General features: G+C 50.5%; 1 protein-coding gene across 2 annotated transcripts in view; it reads right to left on the reverse strand.

The window, feature by feature from the left end:
• LOC139264616 (cilia- and flagella-associated protein 69-like) overlaps window positions 1–23,898 on the reverse strand; it is a 206,062-nt gene that overhangs the window by 163,977 nt on the left and 18,187 nt on the right. The window contains exons 4-5 of one of the 2 annotated variants that reach the window (XM_070881352.1): window positions 21,230–21,339; window positions 14,878–14,954 (exon numbers count right to left, since the gene is read on the reverse strand). In XM_070881352.1, coding sequence (XP_070737453.1) covers window positions 14,878–14,954; window positions 21,230–21,339 — 187 coding nt within the window. The remainder of the gene's footprint in view (window positions 1–14,877; window positions 14,955–21,229; window positions 21,340–23,898) is intronic. The other variant, XM_070881354.1, reaches the window with a different exon arrangement.

Genomic DNA, 23,898 nt, shown 5'->3' on the forward strand with positions numbered 1-23,898 from the left:
AAGAAGACCACTGAGGGCCGGAACATCGCGGGGGGTGTGTGTGTGTGTGTGTGGTAGTGTGCGTGGGGGCCGTGCTTACAACTGGGCCCCCCCACAATTGGAACCCCCCCCACCCCCCACATTAGCCTAGCCTGGGATAGCTGGAGCTACCAGGCTGAAGAGTGTCATCAATCACCCAATTAAAGATCGTTAGGAGTGCCTGGTGGCTCCAGCTACCCCAGGTGAAGACATCTTCTCCCCCCACCTGAAGACCACCCCAAGGACTTTTGTGTTTTTGCCATCTGGGGAGTGCACCCACCCACAGCTGCGAGGGGAGACCTGCCCTTGCAGTCCCCCCCCCCCTTCCCACCCCCCTCTCTCTTTCTCTGCTACTCTGTTTCTCCCCTCTCTCTCTGAGGCCTCTTCCTTCCAAATTTGCAAAAAAAAAAAAACAATTAAGACAACTGAGCAGAGGGAGCAAGGCCTCTCCCCAATTGTCAACGAGGGGAGAGGTGCCTCGTTAAGGGCTCCTCTGCTCAGTTAAATACACGAGGCCATTAAAGACCATTAAGGCCTGTGACTTTGGGGTGGGTGTAGCCCTTAAAGGGACCCCGTGATGGCGACCCCATCCACGCCGGTGGCAGGGCCAGCAAGGACGTATGCGCAGGCGGTGTCCACATCCACGGCACCTCCTGCGCCACCCGCTGCCCTGCCACCATTCAGACTTATAACCAGGAAACACGGGGTCAAGAGCTACACTCACCCCACAATGAGCATTGAGGAGTGCGTGCGGGCGATGGCTGGGGTAGTCGGCCCCTCGGCCATTGTCGCAGCCTCCAAGATGTCTGGGAAGGCCGTGTTCTTCCTGGGGTCGGAGCGGGCGGTGTCCCTGGCCCTTGAAAAGGGGCTCACGGTGGGCGGGACGTTCCTGCCGGTGGACCCTCTCGAGGCCACCGCGCAGAGGGTCATCGTTTCAAACGTCCCGCCCTTTGTTTCCGCTGAGCTCCTCCTCCCTCACCTACAACAACTGGGGGAGGTAAGGTCAGGGATCAACCCCATACCGCTCGGCCTCAGGGAGAACAGCCTGCGCCACGTGTTCTCCTTCCGCCGCCAGCTCTTTGTCCGGCTGGCGCGGGAGGAGACGACGGAAGGTCATTTTAATGTGGTGCACGAGGGGACTGCCTACCGCGTCTTCTGGACGTCGGACGGCGTGCGGTGCCATGCCTGCAGGGAGGTGGGGCACGTTCGCAAGAACTGCCCCGCCTCCAAGGCCGCCAAACCACCGAAGGCGGCCAAGGCTGGCGCCGCCGCCACCCCTCCCCCTAGTTGCGTCCGCGTGCCGGGAGCCATGGGTGCGCGGGCATCGTCGGAGGCCTTTGTTTTCAGGGCCTCCGGCGGGGGGGAGGGAGAGCGTCCGACCGGAAAGAAGGCGCGGAAGAAGACAAAACATCAAGAGGCGGGTCCCCTCAGTGCGCCGGATAATTTGACCACCGCGCTCAGCCCAACCCCGTCACCGGCGAGCGCGGGGTGCCCCGAGCCCGTGCCCGAGCCCTTGAACAACACCACAGAGGGGCCCGGGCGCGGGCAAGAAAAGGAAAAGGGGGGGGCGGAGCGGGAGGCCTCGGCAGACATGGAGGTCTCCCTGACTCCGCGCGCCCCCAGGAACAAAAAGAGGCACCGCCCCAATGACGCGGAGGGGGAACAACATCCCTCCGCGGAGGAGTCGGTGCCCGCCGCGTGTCCCGCGTCCCCCACCAGCGCCCCCAAATTGCGCTGCAGGCGCGAGGAGTCTTTCCCCGGGGAGGGTGAGACAGTTGAGGCTGCCCAGCCTCTGCCTCCCGGGGATGGAGTGGAAGATCTGCCTGTCGTGGGGGGCGTGGGGACCGCGGAGGAATGCGTAGCCGCCGGGCCGGGCGTCCCGGGGACTGAGGCGGGCGAGGCCGAAAAGGCCGAACCTGAGCCCGCCCAGCTATTACCCAACTTCCCCCGGGAGTTGCTCGACCCGGCAGAGAATGAAACAAATAATTATGACACTGTAGATGCTGGGCCGGGGGGTGGCAGCGGGGAGGGGGAGGAACACCCACCCTCGCCCCTTACTTTGGAGCTGGAGCACTTGGAGGGCCTGGGGATTTCCTATGGCCGGGTCTCTCCTTGTTCTCCGGTTCCTGGGGCGGAGGGGGAACCCCTTCCGCTGTCATTTCCCGACCCAGCACCTTTTTTAAAAGAGCCCAGTGGGGACTCCTCTGCCGACGATCCTGGGGGTGGGATCGGGGCAGTGCCAGGGCCGGTTGGAGCGGCCGGTTCATTTGCCGTACCTTGTGCGGTCGATGGGCCGGCTGCTGGCGGCCACCTCCCGGAGGAGGACGGGGACTCGGTGGGGGACGCGGGTGAAGACCTAGAGACCACCGCCAGTGAGGCGGTGGATCTGCTCGCGGCCGCCGCTGAGGCCCTCCTCGTTCCTGCAAAGGAACTCCGGGACTTTTTGGCCCAGAGCCGGGGTCGCCGCGACCAAGCCCGACTGGCCCTGGAAAAATGGTCCGAGCCGGAGCTGATCAAGGGGTCCGTCCGCGCCGCCGTTAAAACCTTGGCCGCGGGCGGGCCCTTGACAAAGGAGCAGCACCTTGAGCTGCGCGAGCTCGAGGGACTCCTCGCTGGGCTGCGGAGGGAGCGGAGTTCAACAAAAGACTCCGCCCCCCCCCCCACAATAGGTTAAGGTAGAGGTTGCACTATGCTTTTGCCATGAAGATAACCATAGCCAGCCTCAACATCAACGGCGGCAGAGGGGCACGCCGTAGATTTGACAATTTTTCGCTCCTGCGGGAGGGGAAATATGCGGTGTGCTTCCTGCAAGAAACCCACACCGTTCCGGGAGACGAAGCCACGTGGCTCCTGGAATGGCAAGGAGAGGTCCGCATGAGCCACCTCACCGCCATTTCTAGTGGGGTGGCCATCTTGCTGGGCCCGCATTTTCAGCCGGAGATCTTGGGGGTCGAGGAGCCCGTGCCAGGCCGCTTGCTGCACGTAACGGTTCGCCTGGGGGACGTGCCGCTCCATCTCGTGAACGTGTACGCCCCTCATCCCGGCCCGCAGCAAACGCGCTTCTTTGAAGAGGTGTCCGCTCTTCTTGGCTCCGTCGACGTCGGCGACTGCATTGTCCTCGGGGGGGATTTTAACTGCACCCTCGAGGCGAGGGACCGCTCCGGTGCCCCGCAGTGCATGACGGCGATGGAGAAGTTGAGGGACCTGGTCGGGTCCTTCGACTTGGTGGACGTCTGGCGAAATCTCCACCCCGACTCCAGCGCCTTTACTTGGGTGAGGCCTGGAGTTGGATGGTCTAGAGTCGACCGCCTTTACGTGTCTCGGGCGTACGTTTCCTGCGTCCCGGCGGCCTCCATGCGGCCGGTGCCGTGTTCGGACCACCACCTGGTGTGGGCGGAGCTCGCTTCGCTCCGCGCGAGGACGGGGTCCGCGTACTGGCACTTTAACAACCGGCTGCTGGAGGACGTGCGGTTCCAGGACTCGTTCCGTCGATTCTGGTCCGACTGGAGAAGGAAGCAGGGGGGCTTCCCCTCCTTGAGGCTATGGTGGGACGTGGGCAAGGCTCACGTCCGCGTCTTCTGTCAAGAGTACGCGAGGGGGTCGACCAAGAGGCGGGCGGCCAGAGTCGGGCGCCTAGAAAAAGAGGTGCTCGACCTGGAAGCCCGTCTCGGTCAAGTCGTCCAGGACCCGGCCCTGCGGACGGTGTACGAAGCGAAGAAGGCCGCGCTGAAGGACCTGCAGCTCGTCGGGTCCCGAGGCGCGTTCGTGAGGTCGCGGATCCGGTTCCTGCGGGATCTGGACCGCGGCTCCCCCTTCTTCTACTCGCTGGAAAAAAGGCAGAGTGTCCGTAAGCAGCTCTTGACGCTGCTGGCCGACGACGGCTCTCTCGTCTCGGATCCGGAGGGCGTCAACAACAGGGTCCGTGAATATTACGGGGCTCTGTTCTCTCCGGATCCGTCCAGCGAGGAAGCGCGTAGAGTTTTGTGGGAGGACCTGCCGAAGGTCAGCCCGGAGGGCGCCGAAAATCTGGAAGCTCCGCTAAGCCTGGCGGAGCTGACCGGTGCCCTCGCCCGGCTCTCGAGGGGAAAATCCCCGGGGCTGGACGGGCTGACCGTGGAGTTCCACAGGGCGTTCTGGGACGTCCTGGGGAGCGACTACGCGCGGGTCCTGGGGGAAAGTCTGGCGACCGGGGAGATGCCCCTCTCTTGGCGCAGGGCAGTCATCGTCCTGCTGCCTAAGAAGGGCGATCTCCGCCTCCTTAAGAACTGGCGCCCGGTCTCCCTCCTCAGCACGGACTACAAAATCTTCGCCAGGGCGATGTCTGCTCGCCTTGGTGCCGTGCTGGACCACATGATCCACCCCGACCAGTCATACACGGTCCCGGGCCGGACAATCCACGATAACATCCATCTGGTCCGGGACCTCATCCATTGTTCCCAGGAGGCTGGTCTGTCGGTCGCCTTCCTATCCCTCGACCAAGAGAAGGCGTTCGACAGGGTGGATCACGACTATCTGCTCGGAACTCTGCGCGCTTTCGGGTTCGGGACGCATTTCGTCGCCCGGATCCGACTTTTGTACGCCGCCGCGGAGTGTCTGATTAAGGTTAACGGGTCCTTGACGGCGCCCCTTCGCTTTAGGAGAGGGGTGCGCCAGGGATGCCCCATGTCCGGCCAGTTATACGCCGTTTGCGTGGAGCCTTTCCTGCGCCTCTTGCGGACGAGGTTGACGGGACTGGCTCTGCAAGGGCCGGGCGTGGAGGTCGTCCTCTCGGCTTACGCCGATGACGTGCTCCTCGCGGTAGAGGATCCCGCTGACCTGCGGAGGATGCGTGAGTGCCAGGAGATTTACTCGGCCGCGTCCTCCGCCAGGATCAACTGGGAGAAATGTTCCGGACTCCTGGTGGGTCAGTGGCGGGTGGACTCCCTGCCGGAGGAGCTCAGGCCTTTTGCCTGGAGCACGACCCATCTCCTCTATCTGGGAGTCTACCTTAGCCCCGACGAGGAAGCCTGGCCGGCGAACTGGCAGGAGCTGGAGGCCAAGGTCGCCGCTCGCCTAGGGCGCTGGACAGGACTGCTCCGAGTGCTGTCCTACAGGGGTCGAGCGCTAGTCATAAACCAGCTGGTGGCCGCAATGCTGTGGTACCGGCTGGTCACTTTGACCCCTCCCCCTGCGTTTGTCGCCAAGATACAGAAGAAGCTGGTGGACTTCTTCTGGAACAACAGGAAGCACTGGGTCTCTGTCGCGGTCTTGAGTCTCCCGCTTGAGGAGGGCGGTCAGTCGTTGGTGTGCGTCAGCGCCCAGCTCGCGACTTTCCGTCTTCAGACCCTGCAGAGATACCTTTACGTCGAGCCCCCTCCTAGGTGGTGTGCTCTGGCGAGGTATTTCTTCCGCCAGCAGCTCGACCTCAATTATGACACGCAGCTCCTGTTTGTGAACTTGGGGGGTGCCAGGACCGCCCTCCGGGAGCTGCCTGTCTTTTACAGGGAACTCATCAGGGTCTGGAACAAAGTCTCCACCAAGCGCAGCTCTCCACCGGCTGGAGTGGCGGCCGTCCTGCAGGAGCCGCTGCTCGGGAATCCGTACCTCCACGGCCGAGGTTTTATGTGGCGGTCGGAAGAGAGGGCTGTGGCTGGTGAGGTGACCAGGGTCAGGGACCTGCTCGATGGCGGAGGAGCGGGCTGGATGGCGCCAGTCACGCTGGCGCGGCGCCTAAATTCTGCCAACGTCCGCCGCGCGGCCGAAGCCATCGAGTCGCTAAAAACAGCTCTGGGCCCTGACTCCGTTAGGTGTATCGAGGAGGCTCAAGCACGTGGGGAGATCCCGTCCGAACTGACCCCCGTCCGGACGGAATTCCTCATCGGCGCCAAACCCCGGAACCTCCCTCGGGGGCCGGCGCCTCACAACTTGAGCCGCCTCGGGGAAATCCCCTCCGTGCCTTTCAGTTCCGCGCGGAGGGGTTTCCTGTACGGGCTGCTCCTGCACACCCTCAACTTTGCCATCCTCGCCGGCCGTCCGGACACGCCATGGCGTACCATCTTGCCGTCCGGAGGAGGCGGGGGTCCCCGATGGAGGGCACTCTACGCAGGGGTCCTCCCACTATTCATCGGGGACTTGGCCTGGAGGGTGGTGCACGGAGCAGTGCCGTGCAATAAATTTTTAAGCCGGTTCACGGACTCCCAGGCCGCCTGCAATTTCTGCGGTCTGGAGGAGTCCGTGTTCCATGTTTTTATTGAATGCACGAGGTTGCAGCCCCTGTTCCACTATTTGAAGGGGCTGCTCCTGAAATTCTGGCTGCACTTCAGTCCCACTCTCCTGATCTTTGGGCACCCTGTGCGGAGGGGAGCGGGTAGGTCCGAAGGCCTCCTCGTAGGACTGCTCCTGGGCACGGCCAAGGGTGCCATCAGCCGGTCCAGGCAGCGGGCGGTCGAGGGGGTCGTTCAACCTGACTGCCTGCCTCTCTTCCGCTCTTACATCCGGTCCAGGGTGTCCTTGGAGATGGAGCACGCGGTGTCCACCGGTACGCTCGCGGCCTTCCGCGAGAGGTGGGCACCGGAGGGACTGGAGTGCATCATCACGCCCGGCAACCAAATTTTAATTTGATTTTACGTTTTAAAGTTAATTTGTTTTAATTGCCGGTGCTTTTAGTGTCCCCTTCCCTTTTATAGGGGGCACTGGGGAAAAATTGTGATTTTAGTGCCCAAAAAAAAAACCAAAAAAAAAAGAAAAAACACAAAAAAAAAAACACAAAAAAGGGGGAAAAAAAAAAAGGGCCTTGTAAATGTCTGGAGTGTCACCCAGGTCGGGTGGCACCGTTTAATGTTTTATGTTTCCACAGATAAACTCAAAAGAGTTTCATGCACAAGGACCCCCAGGTCCTTCTGCACCGCAGCATGTTGTAATTTCTCCCCATTCAAATAATATTTCCTTTTACTGTTTTTTTTCCCAAGGTGGATGACCTCACATTTTCCGACATTGTATTCCATGTGCCAAACCTTAGCCCATTCGCTTAACCTATCTAAATCTCTTTGCAGCCTCTCTGTGTCCTCTACACAACCCGCTTTCCCACTAATCTTTGTGTCATCTGCAACTTTTGTTACACTACACTCTGTCCCCTCTTCCAGGTCATCTATGTACATTGTAAACAGTTGTGGTCCCAGCACTGATCCCTGTGGCACACCACTAATCACCGATTTCCAACCCGAAAAAGACCCATTTATCCCGACTCTCTGCTTTCTGTTAGCCAGCCAATTCTCGATCCATGCTAATACATTACCTCTGACTCCGCGTACCTTTATCTTCTGCAGTAACCTTTTGTGTGGCACTTTATCGAATGCCTTTTGGAAATCTAAATACACCACATCCATCGGTACACCTATCCACCATGCTTGTTATATCCTCAAAGAATTCCAGTAAATTAGTTAAACATGATTTCCCCTTCATGAATCCATGTTGCGTCTGCTTGATTGCACTATTCCTATCTAGATGTCCCGCTATTTCTTCCTTAATGATAGCTTCAAGCATTTTCCCCACTACAGATGTTAAACTAACCGGCCTATAGTTACCTGCCTTTTGTCTGCCCCCTTTTTTTTTTTAAACAGAGGCGTTACATTAGCTGCTTTCCAATCCGATGGTACCTCCCCAGAGTCCAGAGAATTTTGGTAGATTACAACGAATGCATCTGCTATAACTTCCGCCATCTCTTTTAATACCCTGGAATGCATTTCATCAGGACCAGGGGACTTGTCTACCTTGAGATCCATTAGCCTGTCCAACACTACCCCCCAAGTGATGGTGATTGTCTCAAGGTCCTCCCTTCCCACATTCCCATGACCAGCAATTTTTGGCATGGTTTTTGTGTCTTCCACTGTGAAGACCGAAGCAAAATAATTGTTTAAGGTCTCAGCTATTTCCACATTTCCCATTATTAAATCCCCCTTCTCATCTTCTAAGGGACCAACATTTACTTTAGTCACTCTTTTCCGTTTTATATATCGGTAAAAGCTTTTACTATCTGTTTTTATGTTTTGCGCAAGTTTACTTTCGTAATCTATCTTTCCTTTCTTTATTGCTTTCTTAGTCATTCTTTGCTGTCGTTTAAAATTTTCCGAATCTTCTAGTTTCCCACTAACCTTGGTCACCTTACACATTGGTTTTTAATTTGATACTCTCCTTTATTTCCTTGGTTATCCACGGCTGGTTATCCCTTCTCTTACCGCCCTTCTTTTTCACTGGAATATATTTTTGTTGAGCACTATGAAAGAGCTCCTTAAAAGTCCTCCACTGTTCCTCAATTGTGCCACCGTTTAGTCTGTGTTCCCAGTCTACTTTAGCCAACTCTGCCCTCATCCCACTGTAGTCCCCTTTGTTTAAGCATAGTACGCTCGTTTGAGACACTACTTTCTCACCCTCAATCTGTATTATAAATTCAACCATACTGTGATCACTCATTCCGAGAGGATCTTTTACTAGGAGATCGTTTATTATTCCTGTCTCATTACACAGGGCCAGATCTAAGATAGCTTGCTCCCTTGTAGGTTCTGTAACATACTGTTCTAAGAAACAATCCCGTATGCATTCTATGAATTCCTCAAGGCTACCCCGTGCGATTTGATTTGACCAATCGATATGTAGGTTAAAATCCCCCATGATTACTGCCGTTCCTTTTTCACATGTCTCCATTATTCCCTTGACTGTTGTCCGCCCCACTGTGAAGTTATTATTTGGGGGCCTATAAACTACGCCCACCAGTGACTTTTTCCCCTTACTATCTCTAATCTCCACCCACAATGATTCAACATTTTGTTCATTAGAGCCAATATCATCTCTCACAACTGCCCTGATATCATCCTTTATTAACAGAGCTACCCCACCTCCTTTCCCTTCTTGTTTATCTTTCCGAATTGTCAGATACCCCTGTATGTTTAATTCCCAGGTGGGTACAGAAGGTGGGTACAGAAGCAAAATACTGTGGATGCTGGAAATCTGAAATAAAAACAGAAAATGCTGGATATACTCAGCAGGTTAGGCAGCATCTGTGGAGAGAGAACAGAGTTAATGTTTCAGGTCTATGACCTTTCGTCAGAACTGGAAAAAGTTAGAGATGTAACTTGTTTTAAACAAGTACAAAGGCAGGGAAAGGAGGAAAGGAAGTAATAAAAGGCAAGGTCTGTGATAGGTTGGAAAGCAGGAGAGATAAAATGACAAAAGGGATGATGGTGTAAGGCAAAAGGGACAAGTAAATAAAAGAAAAGAAAAAGAGGTGCAAATGGGAATAACAGAATCATTAGCAACAGTTGCTGTCCCAAAAAAGAGGCCAGAGGTTATTATCTGAAATTGCTGAACTCAATGTTGAGTCCAGAAGGCTGTAAAAGTGCTTACTCGAAAGATGAGGTGCTGTTCCTCGAGTTTACATTGAACAGTGCAGGAGGCCAAGTACGGAGAGGTCAGAGTGGGACTGGAGCGGAAAATGATAATGACAGGTGACTGGTAGCTCGGGGTCATGCTTACAGAGGTGTTCTGCAAAGCGGCAGCCAATCTGTATTTGGTCTCCCCGTAGAGACCGCATCGTGAGCAGCGAATACAGTATACTAAATTGAAAGAAGTACAAGTAAATTGCTGTTTTGCCTGGAAGGAGTGTTTGGGGCCCTGGATGTTGGGAAGAGAGGAGGTAAAAGGGCAGGTGTTGCATCTCCTGCGCTTACACAGGAAGATGCTGTGGGAAGGGGAGTGGCTGTTGGGGGTGATTGCGGAGGGGATCAGGGTGTTGCGAAGGGAACCGTCCCTTCAAAATGCTGAAAGTGGAGAGGAGAAAAAAATTTGTTTTGTGGTGGTATCATGCTGGAGGTGGTGGAAATGGTGGAGGATAGAAATATAGAAACATATGGCCCAAGTTTCCACATGATTTGCGCCTGATTTTTAGGAGCAACTGGTGGAGAACGGACTATCTTAGAAATCGCAATTCTCCACATTTGTTTTTCTGCAGTTCTAGTCAGGTAGAACAGTTCCACTTTGGAACAGAATTTTTTCTTCAAAAGGGGGCATGTCCGGCCACTGATGCCTGATTTCAAAGTTTCCACAGTGAAAACGTACTCCAAACTAACTTAGAATGGAGCAAGTGAAGATTTTTGTAGAACTGAAAAAACCTGTTCTACACATTAAAAAATCAGGCGCAGGTTACAAATTAGGCGTCCAGAACGAGGTGGGGGGGGGAGAGGGGGGGAAGGGAAGTCATTAAATTCTATAATAAATCCTTATTTATACTTATACAAATATTATACAAATACAAACAACCTGAATAAGCATTTATAAGCAAAGAAAAGATTAAATAAACCATCTTCCTATCTGTGTGAAAGTGCTTCAGGCAGGCCTTTCGGGACCGAAGGCTGAACGGGCCGGCCCGAGACTTCGGTCAGGGCCCGTCCCCAGCACCAGATTTACAGGTAGATGGCGTTAGGTCGGGTCGGGGAGGTTCGGTTCGGGGGGAGGGAGGGAGAGAGAGAGGGGGAGGGAGGGAGGGGGAGGTCAGGTCGGATCCAGTCCGAGGGCGGGGGGCGGGCGGGAGTCGAGTCGGGTCCAGTTGGCGGGGGGGGGGAAGAGCAGGAGCGTGGGTCGGGTCGGGTCCAGTCGGGGGGGGGGGGGGGGCGGAGCGGGAGCGGGAGTCGGGTCGGGGGGGGGGGGGGGGGGGGAGTGGGAGCGGGAACCGGGTCGGGGGAGGGAGCGGGTGTCGGGTCTGGTCCGGGGGGGGGGGGGGGGGGGGGCGGGAATCGGGAATCGAGTCAGGTCGGGAGGAAGCAGGAGCTGGGCGTGGGAGGAGCCTTATTCACGTAGCCCCAGTGAGGCCACATTCGGCCAGGGCTAGGGGCTGCGTGCTTCGGGCCCCTCCCACACAGTTTCGGGCGCCTGGAGCTACTGCACTTGCATGCCCACTGTAGCGCGCATGTGCAGAGGTCCTGGCACTGTTTTCAGCGCAGGGACCTGGCTCCGCCCCCTACAGCTTGTGCTGGCTGCGCCAAGGACCAGAGGACCTGCAGCGAGGTGGAGAATACCGAGGATTTTTTTAGGCGCACTTTGTGGCGCGAAAAACGGGCGTCCAGGTCGGGACTGCGCCGTTCTAGGCGCGTGTGGAAACTTGGGCCCATAGAAACATAGAAAATAGATGCAGGAGTAGGCCATTCAGCCCTTCGAGCCTGCGCCACCATTCAATAAGATTATGGCTGATCATTCCCTCAGTACCCCTTTCCTGCTTTCTCTCCATACCCCTTGATCCCTTTAGCCGTAAGGGCCATATCTAACTCCCTCTTGAATATATCCAATGAACTGGCATCAACAACGCTCTACGGTAGGGAATTCTACAGGTTAACAACTCTCTGAGTGAAGAAGTTTCTCCTCATCTCAGTCCTAAATGGCCTACCCCTTATCCTGTGCTGTACATCCATAGAATGTACAGCACACAAACAGGCCATTCGGCCCAACAGATCCTTGATGGTGTTTATGCTCCACACGAGCCTCCTCCCACCCTGTTTCGTCTCACCCTATCAGCACATCCTTCCATTCCTAACCCCCCCCCCCTCCCCATGTTCTTATCTAGCTTCCCCTTAAATGTAAGTGTTCAAAAAAAAACACACCGTTTGTTTGTGCCCTATTGATTTTCCTCCCGGGAGTTGCTCACAGCGGTGTCCCAGACATTAATCTTCGATTCCTGGAGACCAGGGCAATCCTGGAGGATTGGCAGCCCTAACCGTGGAGCAGATATTCCTGTTCCCGGGACTACTGGATGTTCGAATGCAGGAAAATCAGAGGGTGAGCTGTTCGGCCCCAGAGGGGGGATTCCCTGTGGAACGTGAAGGCGAGATAGTGGATGGATTGGAGGAGCGAAGGGGCAGAATAGAGGAGGGATTTTGCAAGAGATGTGCCGGGCTGCGAAGCGGAACTCCACAAACCCTCTGGGAGCATCGTGCCGGAGAGAAATCAAAGTCAAAGAGTGCCGCGATCGAGCGGAAGTGCTCCACTTCTTACAGAGACTCGTCGCCGAGAGCATGCAGAAATCAAGCACTGGCAGCGAAAGGAGCGTGCGACAAACCAGTCCCACCCACTCTTTCCTTCAACCACTGTCTGTCCCACCTGTGACAGAGACTGTGGCTCTTGTATTGGACTGTTCAGCCACCTAAGGACTCATGCTAAGAGTGGAAGCAAGTCTTCCTCGATTCCGAGGGACTGCCCATGATGATGATGATGAGATCCCAGAAAGCCCAGCAAAGACCCCAGCTCCTGAATCACACGGGCAGGAGATGACATCGCAAAGCCACGTGTCTGGCCGATAACTCCAGGGACGTCCTGTCATTCTCCCTTGTCGGTTTCAGTATGTCATTTGGAGACATGACCTTAACAAACTGTAACTGACAATGTATCAATTCGTCAACTGGTGCGAGGCAGACTGCCCAGTGTGGAATACTGAAGGTAGACTTGTCCTGTTGGAGGTTGACCCGCTGTGTCGACAAGCATCTCCGCTCATTCTTCATGTGCAAGCCTAGCCCACACCAGCAGTGTCAGCTGTGGCTCAGTGGGCAGCACTCTCGTCTCTGAGTTAGAAGGTTATGGCTTCAAGTCCCACTCCAGGGACTTGAGCGTAAAATCCAATGGCGTGCTGAGGGAGTCTTTTGGATGTGATGCTAAACCGAGGCCCCGTCTGCTCTCTCAAGTGGACTTAAAAGATCCCACGGCACTATTTTGAAGAGCGGGGGAATTCTCCCCGGTGTCCTGGCCAATATTTACCTTCAAACAACATCACTTAAAAAACAGATTTGGTTGTGAGCCCTGGAACATTGTGGGCCGCTCCGACCTGTGTAAGAACTAGAGTGCCAGGCCCTGGAACATCGTGGGCAGAGCAGCGAAGGAGGGTACGGGGCCCAGAAGAGCCGAGGGCCCAGGGGCAGCATGGACCAGCCCACACTGCGATATGTGTGTGCACTAGGTCCGTGCAGCAGAGCTGGTCTCCAGTCATCCTGGTTAACCCTTGCCACTGAACCAAGACCTAGCTCGGTCAGGCCCGTGTGGCGGCTGATGTGCAACGGCCACCAAATGTTTAAAAAATCCACGCACAGGCATCTTCCACCCCCTCAACTGGAGTTCAGGACTGGATCATCGGGTCCTTCTATGAAACACCTGTGAACTCTTGTGGAAGTAAGTCATCCTCGTTCGAGGGATCTATGATGATAATGTTTGTGGGAGCTTGCTGTGCGCAAACCGGCTGCCGCGTTTCCCACACCACAACGATGACTACACTCCAAAAAGCACTTCATTGGGATGACCTGAAGTTGTGACAGTCATAATATAATCTGTAGAATGTGGAGGCTGGATCGGTGGAAACCACAAGGGGAACGCTATTGTGGTTCTGGGAGAAAGAAGAAAGAGTGAGAGCAGAAATGCAGGAAATGGAACAGACACGGTCGAGGGCCCTGTCAACCACGGTGGAAGGGTATCCTCGCTTGAGGAAAAAGGAAGACATATCGTAAGCACTGGTATGGAAGGTGGCATCGTCAGAACAGATGCGACAGATACGGAGAAACTGGGAGAATGGAACAGAGTCCTTACAGGAAGCAAGGTGGAAGGAAGTATACTCAAGGTAGCTGTGGGAGTCAGTGAGCTTATAGTGGATATTGGTTGATAGCCTATCCTCAGAAATGGAGACAGAGAAGTTGGGGAAGGGTGAGGAAGAGTCAGAGATGGACCATATGAAGGCAAGGGAAAATTGGAAATTGGAAGCAAGATGGAACGGTGTGCTAGATGGAACAAAGGCCTTTGCCTGCCCGAAACTGTTTCTGTTACTAAACTCAGTTATCTACCACAGCAAAGATAGGCAATATTAGCAGTATAGGCAATGGCACCAAATGTCAGCTCTGTCCACCAAAGTGCTTGCACATTCTATACAAAGTATTTCAAAACTTTCTCTACCTCCATTTTCAAAACATCACTTCCTATATATACTGGTTTAATTTTGTTTCTTTACTATTTGTTGTTAAGCATCACCCAGGCAGAACATAAGAATAAAATTCTGGTGCAGAAGATCACACGCCTATAGCAGATGTGGAACTCGCTACCACAGGGAGTAATAGAGAATAGCTTTGATGCATTCAAAGGGAAGTTAGATAAACACATAAGGGGGAAAGGAACAGAAGGATATGTTGATGTGATGAGATGAAGAGGGGTCGTGTGGAGCATAAACACCAGCATGGACCTGTTGGGATGAATGGCCTATTTCTGTGCTGTAAATACTTTGTAATAGAACCCATCTGATTTTTCTTCCATAGAAATGAATGGATTAAAGATCCAGTCCGTTTTGTAAGGGGCATGCGATCCTCCCTGCCAGAGTTTCCTTTCTGTACTCTGCCTAGGCAATGCTTAATGCCCAGCTAGTAAAGAAGAAAATCTGTCCTATGAATTCCACATTAGAACAAAGGAGAAAAAGTTTAATTTGTCCGCCACCAAATTTCTGATGATAGTTGTAAAGGGAGACAAGGAAATTCCCTAAATGAAGGAATGGGGGAGAATCAAACCAATCAATTAACAAATTTCACTCATATGTATTTTTTTGTGAGTTATAGAATGGCAATGTCAAATGACTGACAGCACGTCATTTGCCTATGCTCCTGGGACTGGAATGTTATGTGATAAAGAAGGACTTAGAATGGATTTTATTGTTGTTGACATTCCTAGTTATTTATTGAATTAGGTAACATATACTACAACATATAAAATTAGATTTTTTTTTACATTAGTACTCATGTGTAGATTTTTCTGCAGTAAGATCTTCAAAATGTTTGCTTTTTAAAAAATATTTCATACAAAATAATATTAACATACCCATTTGCGAAATAGACTCGGACACAACTTGGACGAAGTTAGATTCATCAGATGACTTCTCCTTTAGAAAAGGTAAGCTGATGAAAACAAAGAGAGTAATGCCAAATAACAATCTCAATTTTAAATTTAAAAAGACTATGTAAACATGACCACTTATATTTTATTAAGTACTTGAGCACAGAGCTTGGAGACAGAGCTGGGTAAAGCACAATCAGAGTGGATTGCAAACCGAGCGGAAGCTGGGGATTTGGTGATAAAAGGAGAAAGGCGGTTTCTCAGCTCCAGCTCAAAAGAAGGAGTGGGACCACAGACCCCGAGGATTCTACGTGAAGAACCTAATATTTAAGTTCACTCTATTTAGCAATTCAGTGGTTCTGTTAAGCTTAAGTAAATAATTTAGTCTTTCGGTAGTTTGCTTTGAGGAGCAAATAGAAAAATTGCAGTGTAGTTTACATCTAATTAACAGCAATTATATATAATCACCTTGGATTCAGGCCGGATAGTGCAAGAATCCTCTGGAAGTATGACACTCTCAAACGGATCCATCACAGACCCAATCCACGTCAAGCAGGGCTGCATCATCGCACCAACCCTCTTCTTGATCTTCCTTGCTGCAATGCTCCACTTCACACTCAACAAGCTCCCGCTGGAGTGGAACTAAACTACAGAACCAGTAGGGACCTGTTCAACCTTCGTTGCCTCCAGGCCAGATCCAAGACCGGCCTATCCTCTGTCGTCGAGCTACAGTACGCGGACGACGCTTGTGTCTGCGCACATTCAGAGGCTGAACTCCAAGTCATCATCAACATCTTCACCGAGGCATACGAAAGCATGGGACTTACACTAAACATCTGTAAGACAAAGGTTCTCCACCAAACTGACCCCGCCACACAGCACTGCCTCCCAGTCATCAAGATTCACAGCGTGGCCCTGGACAGCGTGGACCACTTTCCATACCTCGGGAGCCTATTATCAGCAAGGGCAGACATCGCGGCGAGGTTCAACATCGCCTCCAGTGCGCCTTCGGTCGCCTTCGGAACAGAGTGTTCGAAGATCAGGCCTTCAAATCTGGCACCAAGCTTATGGTCTACAGGGCTGTAGTGATACCCGCCCTCCTGTATGGCTCAGAGACATGGACCATATACAGTAGACACCTCAAATCACTGGAGAAATACCACCAGCGATGTCTCCGCAAGTTCCTGCAAATCCCCTGCGAAAACAGACGCTTCAACATTAGTGTTCTCGATCAGGCCAACATCCCCAGCATCGAAGCACTGACCACACTCAACCAGCTCCGTTGGGCAGGCCACATTGTTCGCATGCCCGACACAAGACTCCCAAAACAAGCGCTCTACTCGGAACTCCGACACGGCAAGCGAGCCCCAGGTAGGCAGAGGAAACGTTTCAAGGATACCCTCAAAGCTTCCTTGATAAAATGCAACATCCTCACCAACACTTGGGAGTCCCTGGCCAAAGACCGCCCTAAGTGGAGGAAGAGCATCTGGGAGGGCACTGAGCACCTCGAGGCTCATCACCGAGAGCATGCAGAAAACAAGCGCAGGCAGCGGAAGGAGCATGCGGCAAACCAGGCCCACCATTTCCTCCAACGAATGTCTGTCCTACCTGTGACAGAGACTGTAATTCTGAGAACTCACTTTTGGAGTGGAAGCAAGTCTTCCTCGATTTTGAGGAACTGCCTATATGATAAATTAAATTAATGATATTCAGCATTGAATACCAGTGAGGATGACGGCACTTTAAAGGAGTACAGTCCCGAGCCTGGCACCATGAGGCAAAGCAGAGCACAGGGAGCTATAAAGTTTAGTAGTAATTGGGGAGTCGATAGTCAGGGAGACAGACAGGCAGTTCTGCTACCATCGACGTATGGAATGTTTACTCCCTGGTGCCAGGATAAGGGACATGGCGTAGAACATTCTGAAGGCAGATGGGGAAGTACCAGAAGTCATGGCCCATGTCGAATTCAATGACAGAGGGAGGGAGAGAGTTGAGGTTCTACAGTCAGAGTTTAAGGAGCTAGGGAGGAAGTTAAATAGCAGGACCTCAAAGGTAGTAATCTCTGGATTACTCCCAGTGCCACATGCTAGTGACAGGAGAAATAGGAAGATATGACAGGTTAATGTGTGTCTAGAGACATGGAGCAGGATGGAACACTTCAGAATTCTGGGACATTGGAACCAGTTGTGTGGCAGGAGGGTCCCGTTCAAGATGCGGGCAGGTTAACTAGTGCTGTGTGATGGGCTTAAACTCATTCGGCAACAGGATGTAGTATTAAAAAAATAGAAAAAAGGTGCATGGTGGACAGGGATAGACAGTTAGAAATAATACAGAATTAGGTGGGATCATAGAAAGTACAAAGAAGTCTAAGTGAGGTTTGGAAAATACGTGTGTAAATGCACAAAAAGTATGGTTAATAAGGTTGGTGAGCTACAGGTGCAAAAGCCAAGTGGGAATATGAATAACGGAGACCTGGCTCAAAAAAAGGGGTAGATTGGATTCTTAATATTCCTGGATGCAAGCTATTCAGGAAAGATAGGGAATGAAATAAAGGAGGGGTATCACTAGGGTTCAATACTAAGACCACTGATGTGCTTGATATAAATTACTGACTTGGAATTGGGGGTATAGGGCACAATTTGGAAATTTACAGATGACACAATACTTTGAAATGTCGTAAACAACAAGGAAGACAGTAATATACTTCAAGAAGACATAGACAGAACATATATACTAAATGGTACAATTTTAAAGGGGGTGCGAGAATCGAGAGACCCAGGTGTGCATGTGCACAAATCTTTGAAGGTGGCAGGACAAGTGAACAAAGCAGTTAATTAGACTACAGTACGGGGACGATGCCTGTGTCTGCGCACACTCAGAGGTTGAACTCCAAATCATCGTCAACATCTTCACCGAGGCGTACAAAAGCATGGGCTTACACTAAACATCCGTAAGACAAAGGTTCTCCACCAACCTGACCTCGCCACACAGCACTGCCCCCCAGTCATCAAGTTCCACGGCACGGCTCTGGACAACGTGGACCACTTTCCATACTTCAGGAGCCTATTAACAGCAAGGGCAGACATCGACAACGAGGTTCAACACCACCGCCAGTGTGCCAGCGCAGCCTTCGGCCGCCTGAGGAAGAGCGTGTTCGAAGATCAGTCCCTCAAATCTGGCACAAGCTTATGGCCTACAGGGCTGTAGTGATACCTGCCCTCCTGTATGGCTCAGAGACATGGATCATGTACAGTAGACACCTCAAATCGCTGGAGAAATACAACCAATGATGCCTCCACAAGATCCTGCAAATCCCCTGGGAGGACAGACGCACCAACGTCAGTGTTCTCGATCAGGCCAACATCCCCAGCATCGAAGCACTGACCACACTCGACCAGCTCCGTTGGGCAGGCCACACTGTCTGCATGCCAGACACAAGACTCCCAAAAGCATGCGCTCTACTCGTAATTCCTACATGGCAAGCAGGCCCCAGGTGGGCAGAGGAAATGTTTCAAGGACACCCTCAAAGCCTCCTTGATAAAGTGCAACATCCACAACGACACCTGGAGTCCCTGGCCAAAGATTGCCCTAAGTGGAGGAAGAGCATCGGGAGGGCGCTGAGCACCTCGAGTCTCGTCGCCGAGAGCATGCAGAAATCAAGCACAGGCAGCAGAAGGAACGTGCGGCAAATCACCCTTTCCTCCCACGACTTTCTGTCCCACCTGTTAACGAAAACAATTGGCTTGTTGGCAGACCCTTAATAATGGTTTGAACCTTACCTTTTAACTTTAAATGCTCACCCATGGGGTCCATGCTGCTCGTGGACCATGTCTGTTAACCTGAGGTGGGAATTGAATGGCCATTGAATCAGCTGATTAGTTGACAGCTTGAAATTCACTATGAAAGCTCCCATCTCACAGCTGTTCACTTTCCAAGAGCAGAAGCTGTTGCTTACTCTATTTAGAAGACAGATTCAGCTTTATGCAGGCTGCAAGTGTTTGGAGCAAACTCTCTATCCGGTATCACCTCTTTGGAACAATCTCTCTCACCATTGACAGATTGCTTCTGTTATCTCAACTTTATCTGCCATCTATTCCAGCAGCATGGGTACCATTTATACTGTTTCAGCTTGGTCTTCTCGCCACAATCAGTCCCAACACCAGCAGCACCAACTTTCTCCGCAATCACCTGATGCTGCATAGGACAGAGGGCATCAGCACCTGACCACATTGCTGCCTAGGAGGCCAGTTCATTTGATGCTGTACACCCTGGTTGCCACATGATGAGCCACGTTGACACCACCCACACCAACACAATAAAGCATCCCAAGCCATTCCTTTCTCGTTCATCACCATTGCAGGGGGGGTACACTTACCTCGCACCATTCACTGCAACTCACTAAGCCACTTCCAAAGGTGCACAAAAATATGTTCAAGGACGCAAAGTGTTGATAATAAAGGTTTCAATGTTTGACGGCACATTAACAGAAACTTTACATGAACATTGGATAAAACACCCTTGTGTGTTGTTAGTTGGTATGATTGCACTCGGACAAGGGTGAGTGTGATTGGTGGCTAGTGAGATGGGGATGTGATAATGTAGTTAGAGAGGGGTGGGTGAAGGTGCAAGGTAAGTTGTTGTGAGTTAGAATGTGCAGAGGAGTAGGGTAGGGAAGGCAGAGTGATGGGGATGTGATGAGAGGCACAGCAGGATGAAGGGGAGTGTTGATTTGTACTCATGTTTTCTGATCTAATGAGATCATTGAAAGGTTTGCGCCACTGCACCCAGATCCTCCAGTGACATCCCTGCTTGTGACCTCCTCTGCAATGTGCAACCATTGCAGAGGAGGTCACAAGCCTCCTGGGGAGGTCTCCTCTGCCCTTGGGTAGGGAAGAGAACCTCCCTGTATGCTGTGACTCCCTCCATAAGCATATGGAGGGAGTCATGGGAGAACCTGGGTGCAGCCCTGCACTTTTGTGCAGTGCTTGTCATTGTTTGCAGCACTTCAATGCTGTAGAACACTGGCAGCACAAATGTCAAAAGAAAGGTGGCTATGGTCCCTTTAAGGAAACCAGTTCAAGACACGTCATGAATGACATCACCAGACCTACTCTATTTAATTGGGCTGGGAAATGCCCTAACAAGCTCTATCAACATAAATTAATTTAAGAAAGTGGGATGGAGACAGCAGCAGGGCTGCGACCCGCCACTGACATCAGCCACACCAGAACCACCAAGGTGAGCAAAATCTCGGCCAGAGATTTTCTTGTATATGACATATTATAAAATGTTACCTATGCATGTATTTCTGTTGTCAACTTTTTCCATTATAAATTACTATGTATATTTAGAATGGATACTACTTATGTAGGCTGTCATGTTGTAATTGGAGTATCTGGCCACCGTGTGGCAATATGCTGTTGAAATGTGTTGACAATTCTGTCTGCCATCTTGTTTTCTCTTTAGCTAAGTTCTTCAGATAAGTTTCAGCTTTATTATCTTTATTACAGTTTATTTTTTTATTTATTATTTTCTTCAATTCCTGCTCTCTAGCTGAATTTTTGGCTTTTCAGGCCCTGCCAATCCAATGTCCCAAAAGGCCCATTTCCTGGCTACTACTTTTTAGCTTTGAACCGGCCAAACTCCCTGTGGGACTAATACTTCTTGAAACCAGCCCAACCTGTTATAAGTCACATTTGTTGTTCTGCTCCGCCGACTTCACGATGGCGCGCAAACATTACGTCCTTTTTTTTAACCGTTTTCTGTCAACTGGGGCCTATTCTGCCACATGGAGTCATTCCTCTAATTTGTCTACAAGTCAGCCTGCAGCATACAGATTTGGTCTAAATTACTTATCCATGTACACATTGTCATGTCATCTGAAAAGTTAAGAACGATTCCATTAACCTAAATCATTAATGAAAATGTTGAATGGCATTATTTTTAAAACTTGGGCCATGTTTTGTTAGTAAATGAAGTTTAAATACTAAGTGAAATCTGCAATTTTTTAATCTGCGTATTTAATAATGTGAAGGCTGGTGCACTATGCTAAAGAAGCACACTGGGGTCGATGTTACGAATTAGTTCTCCGAGCACAGACTTGGGATCGTATATCAGGAGGTTGAATGGCGTTCAGTGCATCCTGAAGAACTTTTTATTTGTTACGGACAGAACATGGGTGCAGGGTCACTGAAATCCATGCCCAAGTTTCAAGACGCACAAAGCAGTGTGCTAGGAGAACGAGTTTATAAATCTACCCAGATTTAAACATCTGCAGCACCAAATTTATTTGGATATTTCAATGTCTGGTGAATAACAATGAAAGATAGTCACTTACCCACACAATTTGAGGATTTCGCATATTGGCTGTATGTAGGCATCCTGATCTTTTACTTTTTCTGCACAAAGATTAAGAATTTTAAAGACTTGAACCAAGTCTTTGATTGGCTTTTTTTACAACAATAAAGTTAAGGCATCAAAACTTCATAATATTTTAAGAACATAAGAATTCGCTAGGCGAAAAAAGACCGAGGTCCATCTAGTTCGTCTTCTGGTGAAATAGCTTGTCATGGTCTACCTTATCTAGTCTCTTTAGAATCCTAAAAACCTCAATCTTATCACCTCTCAACCTTCTCTTTTCCAGTGAGTACACACCCAATTTACATAATGGCCCAGAAATTGTGGTCGGAGGTTTCCGACTTGAAAAATTTCTACAAATCTACCTGGTGGTCCAGGAGGTTCAGAGGTCCTGGGCTTCTATGCGAAGGCCTGCTAAGAAGCTCACGTATTCCAGGGGTGTAAGCGCTTCGCACGTGTCCCTGGGATCATGTGGGCCGGCCCAATCAATTTAAATAGGGGTATTCTCATTCATACTTATGGTGAGTTCCGGATGTACAGAATCACCTAAGTATGAATGATAATACCCCAAAAACACACAAACACTGAAAATAAATTATTTTAAAACATCACATATTTAAAATTAATCAAAATGGGATTTAATTAATTATTTAAAACAAAAATGTTATTTTTGAAAATAATTGTACTTATTTTAAAGAGTCTAAAAATAAACTTATCTTATTTAACAGGATTTAAAATGTTTAAATTATTGAAAAAATTTATTTTTCTGTCCTTTAAGATTCTCACACTGATAAAAGCAGGCCTATGTCTGTTTTTATCAGTCATAAGAATTTCAAATAGCCCAACTCTCTGCCCGCAGAGGCCTTTTACTTTGGGATGCGTGCGATCTGTCAAGAGGATTCTTGATAGATTGCAAGTTCCGGGTTTAGATGCATGCACTTCGCATGCCTAAACCTGGAACTTGTGGGGCCCCTACAGGCCCATAGGGGCCGAGAATTCAGAGCCAATCACTCCAACCCCTCACTATTCTGGTTGCTCTTATCAGTATCCTTGCAATAGCTACAATATCCTTCTTATATTGTGATGATTAGAACTGTACACAATATACAAAGAGCAATCTCACTAGTGATTTATAAAGTGGCAGGATTACCTCACTATTTTGCCTTAATGGTGACCTTTTAATACATCCGAACATCTGATTTGCTTTACTCACAGTCACTGAGCATTGTTGCGATAGCTTCAAATTATTGTCAAAAAGGACCCCCAAATCTCTCTCATTTTCCAGGCACATAATTTGTTCCCCATTTAAGTAATAGTCCCTTCCTAGATATGTGAAGCACTTTGGATTTCTCTATATTGAATTTCATCTGCCACCTGTCTGCCCAATTCCCAAGTATATTCAAATCCTCCTCCTGTAGCTTATCCTGCTCAGCTTTGCAGTCTACCACCTCCATTAGCTTTGTATTATCTGCAGATTTAGCCATTATGCTTGTTACTCCTAGCTCCAGGTCAGTTATCAAGATATTAAACAAAAGCAGTCCCAAAATGGACCCTTATGGGACCCCACTGACTACATTCTCTCAGGCTGATGACAATCCCTGTACCTATGCCTTCTATTGGTCAACCAATTACGTAGCCATTGTAGAATATTGCCACAATGACCGCTTTATTTATTTTCAGAATTGTCTTTCCAGAGGAACTGCATGAAAGGCCTTACTGAAATCCAAGTGTACCACATTCATTTCCATACCCCTATCAAGCTCCTTGGTTTGCCCACAAAGAAAGCCAGCAACTTAGACTGATAAGACCTCTCCTCCATTAACCTGTATTGGGTATCTTTCATGATTTTATTTCTATTTTCACGTAAAGAAATACAAAAAGTGTTACCCTAATCATTTTAATTTGCTAAGAATGGAGTGCAACCAAATCGTATGGTGCTAAAGGCATATTTATTTTACATGCTTTAGAATAATTTCCATATAATTTGCATTTTTATTAAAGGGTTGCTATCATTCTATAATCCCGCTGAAGGGTTGTAAATATTAAAATGCTAAGAAACATCCATAAAGTAAAGTAGGGCCCCGAACTTGGTGGAAGCTAAGTGCCGCCTAAAGGACCGCTGAGATCCTGATGGTACTTTGGGCGCAACTTTCATGAAAAAGTCCTGGAAAGACCGCCCGGCGACACAAAAGGACTTATGTCCTGAATTTGGGCAGCAGCGGGCAGGAGCTCCCAATCTCGGCGGCAAATGCAATCCTCACTAAAGTACCACCGAGGATTGAGTCGGGCCCAGGGAGGGGAAGGAACAGATAAAATTAAAAATCTTCAAAACATTTTTTTAAATCACTGAAAAACCTTCAGGGGACCCCATCCACCTGAATCGCTGGGAAAAAAATAAAGAAAAGACATCTACTATCCTTTTTTTTGCAGGTCTTCATACTTACCATTGAGTTTAGACCTGCCTCCGCGCAGTGGTCCTTGCCCCTGCTGCAGCGGACTCCCGCCCGGATCAAACTGCCAGCTTGGTGGGCGGGAGGACACTTACGCGTGTTGCACGCCAGCAGACGGTCCCCGGCGGTCTCCCCTCCCCGCCGGCGGGAGGCCTCCACCAAACTCGCTCGGAGGGGAGACCGCCCAGAAAACTCGGCG

Source organism: Pristiophorus japonicus, chromosome 5, assembly GCF_044704955.1.
Source record: "Pristiophorus japonicus isolate sPriJap1 chromosome 5, sPriJap1.hap1, whole genome shotgun sequence".
NCBI classification, from domain to species: Eukaryota; Metazoa; Chordata; class Chondrichthyes; family Pristiophoridae; genus Pristiophorus; species Pristiophorus japonicus.